Source organism: Mesoplodon mirus (assembly GCF_964341445.2).
Source record: "Mesoplodon mirus genome assembly, chromosome: 11".
NCBI lineage: Eukaryota > Metazoa > Chordata > Mammalia > Artiodactyla > Ziphiidae > Mesoplodon > Mesoplodon mirus.
Window position 1 is genome coordinate 81,271,272 of NC_138987.1, and position 13,679 is coordinate 81,284,950.

General features: G+C 37.5%; 1 protein-coding gene across 1 annotated transcript in view; it reads left to right on the forward strand.

Moving 5' to 3' along the window:
* Positions 1-13,679, forward strand: part of ITPR2 (inositol 1,4,5-trisphosphate receptor type 2) — a 540,309-nt gene that overhangs the window by 250,684 nt on the left and 275,946 nt on the right. Inside the window, exons 27-30 of the mRNA XM_082634919.1 lie at positions 7,287-7,376; positions 7,497-7,622; positions 12,476-12,598; positions 13,237-13,437. Coding sequence (XP_082491045.1) covers positions 7,287-7,376; positions 7,497-7,622; positions 12,476-12,598; positions 13,237-13,437 — 540 coding nt within the window. The remainder of the gene's footprint in view (positions 1-7,286; positions 7,377-7,496; positions 7,623-12,475; positions 12,599-13,236; positions 13,438-13,679) is intronic.

The following is a 13,679-nucleotide window of genomic DNA, read 5'->3' on the forward strand; positions in this document are numbered from 1 at the left end:
GGGGTCATCCCGAGCCGTGGTAACCACAGAGGGGTCCACCTGGGGTGACAGATGTTATCCCTCACCTTAACTCTATGATTATTTTAAACGTACTTATATTTCGAAGTCCTTTCAGATTATTTGACTGTTTGCATTTCACTGGGAATGATATAATCTCATTATTGATGCTTTTGTTGTCTTTCTTAGCATTAACTTTCCTCACAGGTGTTTGAATTTTAGTTTGCTGATTTATCTTACTGAGAGAATGAATTCCTTCCTTCCTTCCCTCCCTCCCCCTTTCCTTCCCTCGTTTGCTTTTTCTCTGCTTCTCTCTCAGCACCCCTTCCCTGTCTGATGGTTTTTCTCTTACCTCCACATCTCATTATTCTTTAAAAGCAAAACCCAGTTTCCATTCTTTGCCAACCGCTTCTGATCTTTTTTCTTTGATGAAGCAAACAGGTAAGGAGGCTGATCCCTCTAGAAAGATATCTTGAAAGAAAATGGTGCTTTCCCGAGTGTTAGTACTTTGATTCTGCACAGCAGGGAAATAGTTCTATATAGACTTGGTTTCTTCAGCAAAACTTCTGATTGACTAACTGACTCTTGGCAAAAGTAACTGGTAGAATGTCTAACCTTCACCGCTTGGTTCAGAAAGACTACATGAGTTTCAGACAGAATATCCCTACAGGATCTGACCAGTGAGGGACACTGTGAGAGCTACATGGAGAACTTGTATCCATTCATTTGGGAGAGTGCTTTCCGGAATTTTCCTTTTCTGGAATTTGTTTTCTTGTCTCCACTTTCTGTTTTTGCTCTCAACCTCCTTGTATATTTATTTTACTTGTTTATATCACATTACATATCTCTGTCCTTTATGTCTGAGCTGATGTTGCTGAAGGTGATTGCTACACATGAGTGTCACTTAAAGTCCTTTCACAAGACATGCATCTGAAAGCTAATTTTTGGCTTTGAGCCAAATGCTACTTATACACATTCTCATTCTATTTGGTTGTAATGCAAGTTCTTAAATGTAATGCTTATATGTCCTGAGTTTGTTTCTTCCGATTACTTCCAGGATAAGAATCTTTTTCCCTCTTGTCTTCTGGCCTACATTTAAAATGAATGCCGTTTTAGCATAAACTTATCATTTCCTTTCATGTTATAGAGGACAGTTACTATTTTATTCAGTTTTTCACCTTGCCATTTATTCTCAATTTCATATAAGTTGGTAGCATGGATTCTAACTTCCTATATTTTTCTTCCTCAACGAGTGGCTTGCAAGGAAATTATAGAAGTTGATTCATTCAAATCAGAGCCACCTGTGTCATTGGGCCAGGCAGCAGCGTTTCCTTAATGATTGCTTGCTGAGGAGGGAGTTAAAGAGAAGGTGCTGATTTCTTCCCCTCACCTTCTGTACATACAGCCCCCTCTCTCAGTCACATTGGGGTGTGCTCTGAGGTGACTGTGACTAAGAATGCTTTCTTCACATAACATCAGGTACCAGACATAGTCTGTAAGGGCTCTATTTATATCACTGTTTTCATTTCCTGCACAGTGCTTTGTTAGTCTTTGTCACCCTGCTGGCTAAAGGGTTGCCTATCCTTTCTAATTTCATATAATACTGCTGAAGAGCATATTAAAAAGTATTATATAATATAAATAAAGTATTATAGAAAGTATTATGGAAAAAAGTACTGTGCATTGCTGTGCTGTAGTGGGTTCCTGTTGTACTCCTATGAAAGCAGCTATTAGTTTACATCGAACATACCTATCATCAGTACATTCCCTTTTTTCTGGAATATGTCTTTAAGCAAAGAGAATGCACTCCAGTGGTACATCCTTTTTTGGTTCCTTATTTATCAGAGATATAGATAGTCAAAGAGATTTGGAGTATTTTCTAGGACATCTGATTAAACATCATCAAATACTCATTAAAATGGCATCAAATGAATCTGAAGATGCCATGTTTGTATTTGTCTTAGGACAAAGGGAAGGAAAACAGGTTTGGAGTAAGACTTAAGAATATGCATTTACCCTCTAGAAGGGCAGGGATTTGTGCCTAGTTTGAGGGAAATCTGGAGGGACGTTATCAGCCAGTGTTGGTGGACACAGCCTCTTCCCTGCACTGTGGATCTTGGACCAAGTCTTCAAGCAGCCTTAGGTGCCAGCCAGGGAAGCAGAAACGACCATGACCCCATGATGGTCTGAATTAGCTTTACAGGCAAGGTCAGATAAGTAGATCTAGGCTGATGTTAGGGTTCCTGCATCCCCCTGGATACCATCCCGAATGGGTGGTATGTGATGTTAGTCTTAGGTGGGAGGGAGAGAAAATACCTTATTCTCCCACAGTGAGGCATTCATTCAGTGGTCTGAAGGAGGTGCTATTTACTAGGAAGAGCTTCAGCTAAATTATATGGTTGGTCAGTCAAGTATAAAAGACTGAGTGTTAGATTTTTTGTGTGTGTTTCGGAGGGAGGTGGGAAGGGAAAAGGATGGCATTTGACATCTGAAGTTGGGAGGAGGGTGATTGGTAAATGATGCCACTGATTCAGTTAAATAGTGGATACAGGAAGAGAAGGCTGGGAATCCAGATGGTGAGCAGAATGCTTTGCAATCTTGCTGACTTGATGACATTTGCTGAGGAAGGACACCTGTCACTTCACTGGGATGGGGACAAAGAGAAGACCTGCACTGAGCTATTTTTTTTAATAGATCTTTATTGGAGTATAATTGCTTCACAATACTGTGTTAGTTTCCGTTGCACAACAAAGCGAATCAGCCATATGCATACACATGTCCCCATATCCCCTCCCTCTTGAGCCTCCCTCCCACCTCCCTATCCCACCCCTCTAGGTCATCGCAAAGTACCGAGCGGATTTCCCTGTGCTATGCTGCTGCTTCCCACCAGCCAACTATTTTACATTCCATAGTGTATATATGTCGATGCTACTCTCACTTCACCCCAGCTTGGCCCTCCCACCCCATGTCCTCAAGTCCATTTTCTATCTCTGCCTCTTTATTCCTGCCCTGCAACTAGGTTCATAAGTACCACTTTTTCTTTTTGATTCTATATGTATGCGTTAGCCTACGGTATTTGTCTTTCTCTTTCTGACTTACTTCACTCTGTATGACAGACTCCAGGTCCATCCACCTCACTACAAATAACTCAATTTCGTTTCTTTTTATGGCTGAGTAATATTCCATTGTATATTGTATATATGTGCCACATCTTCATCCATTCATCTGTCGATAGACATTTAGGTTGGTTCCATGTCCTGGCTATTGTAAATATGCACTGAGCTATTTTAATCACAGCTGTAGTAGATGCAGGAAGTTCTACATTGTAGGATTTGGAAAGTTCTTTTTTTAAAAAAAAATGATTGCCCTTGTTTAAGTTAAGGAGCCAGATCCTCATTAATTTGTGCCCATGTTTAGTTCACCATATGGTTCATACAATATTATTCTCATATCATTTTTGCTATTGATCTAAAAGGCGTTTCCATGCCTGATGCAAAATAAATTTGAGAGCAGTGCTGTGTTCAGAACCACTATTTGTTTAGGTATTCACTCTGAGTCTGTCTAGATCCATGCGACCATCTAATTTCTAGACTCTTCCCTAAATTTCTAGACCCTTCTAGACTATCCTTGCTATGTTGTTGCTGAATGTATTGCTTTATGTTACAGTATATACTCTGCAATTAAAAATCTAGCCACCTCAATAAAATCACTTAACTAAGTGGTTCCCATATTCCACTAGAGGAAATAAATTCAAGTTCTTCCAGATGATTAGAAACAATTATAATAAAGTGCAAGTATTTTTGGAGTTCCTTATTTATTCTTCATCATTGCTGTCAAAAGGGTAATATGGATATTTACTATAAGCATGGCATTGTTCTCAGTGTTACACTTTTTTTTTTTTCCTGAGTCTGCTCAGCTCTGGGACTCTGAATAAATTATAATTCTACATTTTACACATAACTAATATTTTGTCATTAGGATAAAGCCACAGCTTTGTAGATTTGGGCACTGATGTAGGGCCAAATTTGCACAGGATATAAAAAATATAATTAATTTCTTCCCTTTCTGGAGGAGATCTCTCAGAACATCTTTACTTAGAGAATTTTGGCATCAACCTAAGGAAACAAAACCTCACTGTAGTTATATAGTTTACGTATTTCTTAAATTCCCCCAATCTCTGTTTTGGGATCTTCTAGATGTTCTGTAGGTTAGTATTTTTGTTCGGTTTAATTACATTGAATTATTTTCTGAAACTAAAGGGGGCCATTTGTTGAATTCTCCAGCATTGCCTCCTTTTGTTGACTGCTAGCAATTTTAAAGTAAAATAAGTTTTGTTCATCATTCCCATACTTAGAAAGTTTAGCATTGTCTATATCCTCCCTTGAGCAGAACTAGAGAACATAGCTTTTTGTACTGTAGTACATCTTCCCTGAGATTACTTTTCTTAAAACAAGACAGTTGCTTTTTCTGCAGGCCATTGTTTGAAAAATAGACTTAAATATATCTGCCAGAGCTTTGCCTGTATTTCTGACTGATTTTTTTTTAAGTTGACATATGTCAGAAAGATCTCCTTTCCACCTTAGGAGCTGTGTCAGTCTTTAGACTTGGTAGCATCTTAATCCTGGCTTGGAATACAAAGGTGGTTTTCTTTAATATTTCTTCTCTTCCAGAAAAAAAATGAATATGGCCTTTTTAAATTCAGCCTTCACCTTTGTGATCAGAAAAAGGAACTTTAATTATATTTCTAGCTTTGCAATTTCTATTTCTCATCAATAAATTATTTTTGCTATCAAATAGAAATGCTGTTTGTCTCATGCTCTGACCTCCAGCCTCTTCCATCTAAACAGTTTATATTTACATGAGCCACTTGGGCCCCTTCCCTCTTCTACACTGGCTTCACTTACATATATAGTTTTACATTTTCTTCTACGACTTTTTCAGATTCAGTGTTTCAGATTTCAGTGTTTATTGTCTTGTAGACAATATCTCCCATTCTTTTTTCTCCTTTATTTACCTGGGGTGGAGATTGGATTGCTTTCATTTTCTTTCCTAGGATTTATTAGCATAGATGACACAACCCTGGAAGGAAACAGTAACAGTTTGAATACTTGCAGTGTTTTTATTCTTTACTTTTTGCCATTCCAGTTCCATTGAGTGAAAGAGATAAGGTGGTCAGAAAATCTTGGAGAGTATCCTGTCATAGTAAAACAAAGTGAGATTTAAAGGAAATGGTAGTGAGCCATAGAATCAGATGCCAAAGACAGTTTTAGTAATTGAGTCATTGACACATAAAAGAATTTTAATACAGTAGATTATTCTCTTGAGGAATTTAAGTGGGTTAGTAATCTGAGATGCAAGACTACTTCCCAGAATGGGTGGTGTCACAGAAAGTGCTTGGTTGGACTCAACTTGGCCATATTTTCAGAGAGTTCAGAAAGAATCAGTGGAGGGTAGAAACTGTTCGTGCACAAGAAACAGAGGAAGCAGAGAGAAGAAGCAGGGGGAGATGGAATTTTAAAATCCGTGCTTCCAAAGTTCTTTTTCTCTGAGACATAGCTGGGAAGGTAGACAGTTTTGTAGATGATACTGGACATTTTCAGATGGAGAAAAGGCAATGTCATGTAGGGGAATTTCCTTATGCTCAGTAAAATGGGAAAAGAGTTACTTGCTAGATGGAGTTCAGATTGGGAGCCTCCGTCTTGGACAATATTTGCCTGGAGAGAAGTCAAAGAGGAACATGGAGCTTACTGAGCAGTCGTGATGGCACCGCATGGACCAAGTCACTCGCCTCCTTGAAGCCTTCCATCAGAATTCTTTGACTAGCAAGGAAAAAATATTTTTTTTTCTCTCTTGGTTTGCATTAATTTTGTGATTTTTCATGGAACACAGTAGGAAAAACAGGGACAAATACAATTTATCAATTAGCTTCCTATATTTTTTACTTTTTCCTGAGCTTAGATTGGAGTCCCCTTTAACTGTGAGTCCAACACCTCAATGTAGTCAGGACTTTCCGGTGTTTTTTAACCCACGTTGAACTTGACATTCGTCCCAAGTGCAATTTTGTACCTGTTGTAAATCAGGGAGGTGGTCAGGCCCCACTCCATCTAATTGTCCACTTTCGCAACATGCTTTGTCAGTTCTTGTCATTTTCTACACACTGTTGTGCTTTTCTTTCTACAGTGCCTTTGGCTAAGGTGACTTCTTTGCCTAACAAGTGTCCCCCTGCCCTTCCACACCTCTCTCATACTTAACTAAGTAGTTTTCATCTTTCAAGACCTTAGCTTAAATTCCCCTCCTTCATAAAGCTGTCTAAAGCTATAACTAGCCTCTGTCTCTCTCTTTGAATAGTGAATTCTGCTCAGTTCAAATCTTTATTTTCATATTTCTCCCTGTTTTCTTAGGTAAACTGTAATTTTCTTGTGAGAAGGACCATATCTTCTATTTCTTTTATATCTATTCACCATTGCCTAGTACCAGAAATGTATTAAGTCTTAATAAATGTTCAGGTATTAAATTGCTTGTAAGTGATGTTTTATTTTCATATGGTGACTCCAATAGTTGATATTTAAAATATGTAACTCCCTGTATTTGTTTTTTTATTATACTGCTACAGATAATGGTTGTTATAATGAAATGCTTTTGGTGTTTCAAGTCCTCTTAATAAGTTTTATTAATTTAGTAATTTAAAATATTATTTTTAAATAAAGAAAAATTATTTTTTCATTTTCATGATTCTGTACATGGTCGGTTGGCCCCTAGTCATGACTCTTAAGGATGTCATGGTAACCTGTCAGAGAATTCTTGGGTTAAGGTGTTTTTTCCTCCCACCCCTGAAGTGTTTCAACATGTCATGTTATGATATGCTCCTTCAGTCTTTTTTTTTTTTCCCTGAATTTCATCCCTAATAATAAAATTATGCCTCCTATTCCCTGGATTTTTACTATTCCTTTTCCTATAGGCAATATAAAGTCATGATATGTCTGATACATTTAGCATAAGGAAATAGACTGATAATGTTACCTGTAATACCCTTTCCTTTTAAACTTAACTCATTAATTATTAGTAATGCCATAGATCTTGTAATTGGTTGTTGTTGGGAAGTGGTCATTTGCATGACTCATTTAAGCCAAGGAGCTTCTTATGGGATAAAAAATACCAAGGAAACATTTAAGTTGAATAATAAATTCATCACAAAATAATTGCAAGAAGTATTTCTTATTTATTACAAAATAAATAAATTTATTACAAAGATATATAGGGCATAACATACATCTTTGTGTTTATTTTAGGACTCAAACATTTTAAGTCCAGTGCAAGATGGAACAAAGAAACCTCAGATTGACAGCAATAAGAGCAACAACTACCGGATTGTAAAGGAGGTCAGCAGATGGGAAATATTTCTGTATGAGTTTATACTGGCATGGCAAAGAAGTTTTGTTCATTTATTATATTTAATATTGTATTTGTTATATTTAATGCTTTTCTTCTTCTTTGGAAAGATTTTGATTAGGCTAAGTAAACTCTGTGTACAGAATAAAAAGTGTCGGAATCAACATCAACGATTACTGAAAAATATGGGAGCCCATTCAGTGGTGTTAGACCTGCTGCAGATACCCTATGAAAAGGTAAGTTCTTAGGTACTGTTTTTCTTTTTAAATTTTGATACAATTTCAATATAGCAAAGTTACAAAGAATTTTTTTCCTTGAACTATTTGCAGGTAAGTTGCCAACCTGATGCCCTACCACCCCTGAGCCCTTTAGTGTATATTCCCTACAAGCATAACCAAGTAACAACCTTCCAGATCGGGAAAGAGCATCCCACTCTACTGCTACCTAATCCTCACATGCCATTCACATTTCTCCCATCATCTCAATCATGTCCTGTTTGACAAAAAGATCCACTTCAGAAACAGGAGCTGTTTGGTGTTATGTGCGTTTAAATCTCCTCATGCTGGAACTCTTTGACATTGACACTTTTGAAGACAGAGCAGCTATTTTGAAGACTGTCCCTTAATTTGGGTCATTTGATGTTTCCTCGTGATTCGATTCAGTTATGCATCTTTGGCAGGAACGTGACAGCATTAACACTAAGTTTTTCCCACCACTTCCTATCAGGCAGCATGCGATTTTGATTTGCTGCATGACCAGTGATGTTTACTTGGGTCACTTGATTAAGGTGGTGTCTGCCAGGATTATCACTGTGAAGTACTCAGTTTCCCTTTGTAACAAATACTCTGTGGTGTGGTTCTTTGAAACTAAGTAAACATTCCATTTTTTAAATCAAACTTTCAATTTATTCATTTATTTATTTTTTATCAGTATGGACTTACAGATGCTCGTCTTATTCAATAGGTTATATTAGGTTTCTAGCACTGTTTATTTTGATTGTCCCAGATTTGGCCAATGGAGCCCCTTCAGGCCAGCTGACCTGTCCTCTAACATGGTCCCATCATTCTTCGAGTAGTTCCTTGCTTTGTTGCACATTAAAATATTCCAGGCTCCCTTGCATTTTTCTTGTTCCACCTCTGGAATTAACCATTTATTCAAGAAGCCCCAGTTCCATTTGGTGGAGAATGGTATTTGGGAGAAAAATTCTGAGAACTAAATGTACTTATTGCTGTGGAGGTGTGCCCCTCCAGGCCCTTTAAGTAGACAAATCTAGAGAATATATGTGTGTGTGAATATAGTTATTCTCTTACTCCATCTCGTCTTCCATCACCACTGCTGCCCATTCCTCCTTATGAATGCCCTCTTCACCTCACTCAGGCTCTGACCCCTCCACAAGGGTGGATGCCCTCTTCATCTCTCTTGGGCACCAGTGTGCCATGCCAGGCTCCTCTCTGTGGATACCCTCCCCACTTGAACTTTTTACTTCTCATACTGGATTGCCTCCTGTCTGACTTAGTTACATTTTAATATGTAAATTTATAAGGTGGTATAATTCAAGCTAGGTTAGATAATGCAATAAAAGAATTATTGAAAAGCAGGAAAAGGTATTAAACCTTAAAGAAGGTATTAAAAAAGGTATTTTCCAAATTATTATATCTTTGATATTGTAATATGGCCATTGGACATGTGATCAAGTCCCTTTTTCTACTATTTAGTATAACTGTAGTGTTGAGTATTTTACTACTACTTTGTGTTTGGGGGTTTGCTGTTTTATTATTAATCATATTTTTATTGAAGTATAATTCACTTAAATATTATATTAGTTTCTGGTGTACAACAGAGTGATTTGATACGTCTATACATCACAAAATGATGTGACCATAAAAAGTTATTACAATATTTTTGACTATATTCTCTATGCTGTATATTACATCCCTATGACTTGTTTATTTTATAACTGAAAGTTTGTACCTCTTAATCTCCCCTACCTAGTTCACTCATTCCCCCCGACACCGGCAACCACTAGTTTGTTCTGTGTATCTATGAGTCTGTTTCTGTTTTGTTATGTTTGTTCATTTGTTTTCTCTTTTAGATTCCACATATAAGTGAAATCATACAGTATTTGTCTATGTCTGATTTATTTCACTTAGCATAATACCCTCTAGGTCCATCCATGTTGTCACAAATGTCAAGATTCCATTCCTTTATGGCTGAGTATTATTCCATTGTATATGTATATCACTTCTTCTTATTCCATTCGTCTGTCAGTGGACACTTAGTTTGCTTTTGTATCTTGACTATTGTAAATAATGCTATAGTGAACATATGGGTGCATATGTCTTTTTGAATTAGTGTTTTTGTTTTCTTCAGAAAAGTACTCGAAGTGGAATTGCTGGATCATATGATAGTTCTATTTTTAATTTTTGAGGAAACGTTATATACTGTCTTCTGTAGTGGCTACACCAATTTACATTTCCACCAACAGTGCATACGGGTTCACTTTTTTCCACATTCTCACCAACACTTGTTATTTGTTTTTGATAATAGCCTTTCTGACAGGTGTGAGGTGATATCTCACTGTGGTTTTGACTTGCACTTCCTTGATGATTAGTGATGTTGAGCATCTTTTCATGTGTCTGTTGGCCATCTGTATGTCTTCTTTGAAAAAATGTCTATTCAGTTCCTATGCCCATTTTTTAAATCAGGTTGTTTGTTTTTTTGATGTTGAGTCATATGAGCTTTTTTGTATATTTTGTATATTAATCCCTTATTGGATATGTCATTTGCAAATGTCTTCTCCCATTCGATAGGTTGCCTTTTCGTTTTGTTGATAGTTTCCTTTGCTGCGCAAGAATTTTTTAGTTTGACTAGGTCCCATTTGTTTATTTTTGCTTTTGTTTCCCTTGCCTGAGGAGACAGATCCAAAAAGTATTGCTGAGACCAATGTCAAAAAGTGTACTTCTCATATTTTCTCCTAGGAGTTTTATGGTTTCAGGTCTTAGATTTAAGTCCTTAATCCACTTTAAGTCTATTTTTGTGTATGGTATGAGAAAGTAGTCCAGTTTGATTCTTTTGCATGGAGCTGTCCAGTTTTCCCAACACTGTTTATTGAGGAAGCTGCCTTTTCCCCATTATGTATTCTTGCCTCCTTTGTCATTCCTTCCTGATGCATTTCTACCACTCTTCACCAGCCCAGAATGTCTAAATCAAGTGATTTTTACTTGCATCACCTAAAGCTTAAATAAAAAGTTGAAGAATTTTTCTACACATCACTGAAAATCACATATAATGTGGCATCCTCTCTCTCAGAGCTCATTCCTTGGTTAACTGACCATAGTTCTTGGGTTTATCTCTGGGCTTTCTGTTCTGTTCTGTTGATATATGTGTCTGTTTTTGTGCCAGTATCATACTGTTTTGATCACTGTAGCTTTGTAGTATAGTTTGATATCAGGGAGCATGATATCTCCAGCTTTGTTCTTCTTTCTCAAGATTGTTTTGACTATTCAGGGTCTTTTGTGGTTCCATATAAATGTTAGAATTATTTCTGGGAAAAATGCCATTGGGGTTTGCTCAGTTTTGATACCTATTGTTCAGAAACAAACAAAAAAAAGCATAAGACGACAGTTTCAAAGAAACACCAATTCCAGTAGAACTGGCCCTGATGTCCTTCTGTGTGGCTGGCTTTTCTGTGGGAATTGGGTGTTCCTGCGGCTAAAGTTCCTTTGATGTCTTTTCACTATCCCTGGATTACACATATAAAGGAAAATGTTAGTAGATTTTGAAATAAAAACTTCCTATTTTCAAGATAGGAATGGAGTTTTCTGGACATATTTATTAGTCTGGTTAGTTCATCCCTATTTTCAACGTGAGGAAGTGAGTCTATTAATGATCCGAGGCAGTTTATTTAGTTATAGATGGCATAAAGTACAGACTCTCAGGTTAGGAAAAAAGAAAACATTAAATTCATTGAATATAAACTATTACTCAAAACATGAGTCCATTTTGTATATCTGACACTGACCACATTACCTACCCAGAAAAATTTTTGGTTGTTTCAGTGATATTGTTAAAAGACCACTTTTAAAAAGAGAACTTTGCATTCTTTGTGAGTTTTGAGACTGAAGTTTCTTATTGAGATTCTTATTAGCAATGAAGTACCTTATTGTAGGACTTTGGGAAATGACAGTGAATAAGGAAACAACTTAAGAGTGTGTGTGTTAAGAAAGAGGGGGACAAAGAGAGAGGGGAGAAGAGGAGGTCAGAAAGGGAAGAGAACAAGGAAAAGAATGAGATGGAAAAAATAGACAAAGTAAGTTGCAAAAGGAGGGTGCGCAGAGAGGGGAGAGGAGAGACTAGAGGTAAGGTCAGAACTATATATACAGAGCGAAATTTACAGAGTGGGGAAAAGAGGGCAAGTGAGTGGAGAGAAGAAAGAGTGGGGGCAAAGCAGGAGGACAAGGGAGTGAGAGCAGGAGAAAAGGAGCAGAAGGCGCCAGAGCAGGAGGGATAGATGCCTCCTGGAAAAGTAGAAAGGGAGGAGTTGGAGAAAGAGGGGGATAGAGATGGTGGGGAAGGAGGAGAAACAGAAAACAAAAGGCACAGGAAGATCCAGGTACATGGAAACACTGGGAAAGATGGGAAATCCAAGAGAGGGGAGGAAAGAGGGGGATTGGAGGGTGCAGGACAGAAGAGAGCAGAACCCAGGAGAATGAGGGGGCCAGAGAGAGAGGAAGGGGGGACAGCGGGGGTGTGGGGACAGAGGCAGGGGAGAAGAGGCAGCTTTGTACGGAGATGGGAAATTGTAGTGGACAAGCAGGAAAGTTGGGGAGAATTAGAGATGGACCGTGAAACAAAAAGAGGGAGGAAAGAGTGGAGCAGAACAGATAGGAGGAGAATTAAGAGAAGGGGAGAGACATCTACAAAATGGGGAGGGTGGATGGGATGGGGTAACTGGGAGAGGTGTAGACACAGAAAGGGGAGCATTAAATAGTGGCATGGAGGAAAAAATGCATGTGCGAAAAAATATATTCTTTGATAATATTTTTGCTCCTGTGTTTCTCTGTATCACATGCTACTCTTTAACTTCCAGAATGATGAAAAGATGAATGAAGTAATGAATCTGGCCCATACATTCCTGCAGAATTTCTGTCGGGGAAATCCACAGAATCAAGTTCTCCTCCATAAACATCTGAATTTGTTCTTAACCCCTGGTGTAAGTATTTGAGAGATTTCTAATATTTATAGTAAAGTGTCCATCTCATTCGTTTTAGCAACATTGATGGATAGAATTTTATTCATCTTCATCACCACATTTTTTAACTTGTAGGCTGTTCTCCTCCTAAAAGTGAATATCTTTTATTTCCATTAAGGAAACATTTAAAGAAACATGAAAAATTACACAGATCTTACCTGCAGATGACAACTTCATTTATATGTACATAGTTTAATGTTAGGAAAAAGATGTGGTAGGACAAACTTTGATGCCATGAGTAAGTTAAATCTGGAAAACTCAAAGGTGGAGTTAACTCTGCTCTGTAAAACATGTGTCAGCGAATACTAAGGAACAGCTACTTTTGAACAATACATAATTAAATTAATCTCAAGAATACTGTTGCCAACTTGTTGACCTTTATAATAAGCTCCGTTTTCCAACTAAATTCCTTTGTGAGCTCAGGTTTTTTTTTAAGTGCTGAATAATCTAAATGCACTTTGTAGAACACTTGCACAGAAAACTCACTACAGTTTTGCGTAAAATAGGAAACTGATCACAAGCTGTGCAATTGGTCTAAGTACTCTAGAATAGAAAATTGATCTTGTCAGAGTTACAAGGGCACATTCCTCTGTGTGTAGCTCCTTGAAGCAGAAACCATGCGGCACATCTTCATGAACAATTACCATCTGTGCAATGAAATTAGCGAGAGGGTTATCCAGCACTTCGTGCACTGCATTGAGACACACGGCCGCCACGTGGAATACCTGAGGTTTCTGCAGACGATTGTCAAAGCAGATGGTAAATATGTGAAGAAATGCCAGGATATGGTGATGACCGAGGTATGTTCTCAGTTTGCATTTTATCAGCTTCACATAGACAATATGCTCAAATGTGGGTTTTCTGTTAATTTAGAATGAAAAACAATCCCCCAGCAACATAGGTTTGGAAAATAAATTAAGTACGACTACTTAAGCACAAATGTATTTTGCTTAGACCTAGGGAAGTAACGTATCATAAGTTGATGTTATAATTTTCTAGGAGTTTATTTTTTTTGATTCTTAATGAATTTGTGTATTTTAAA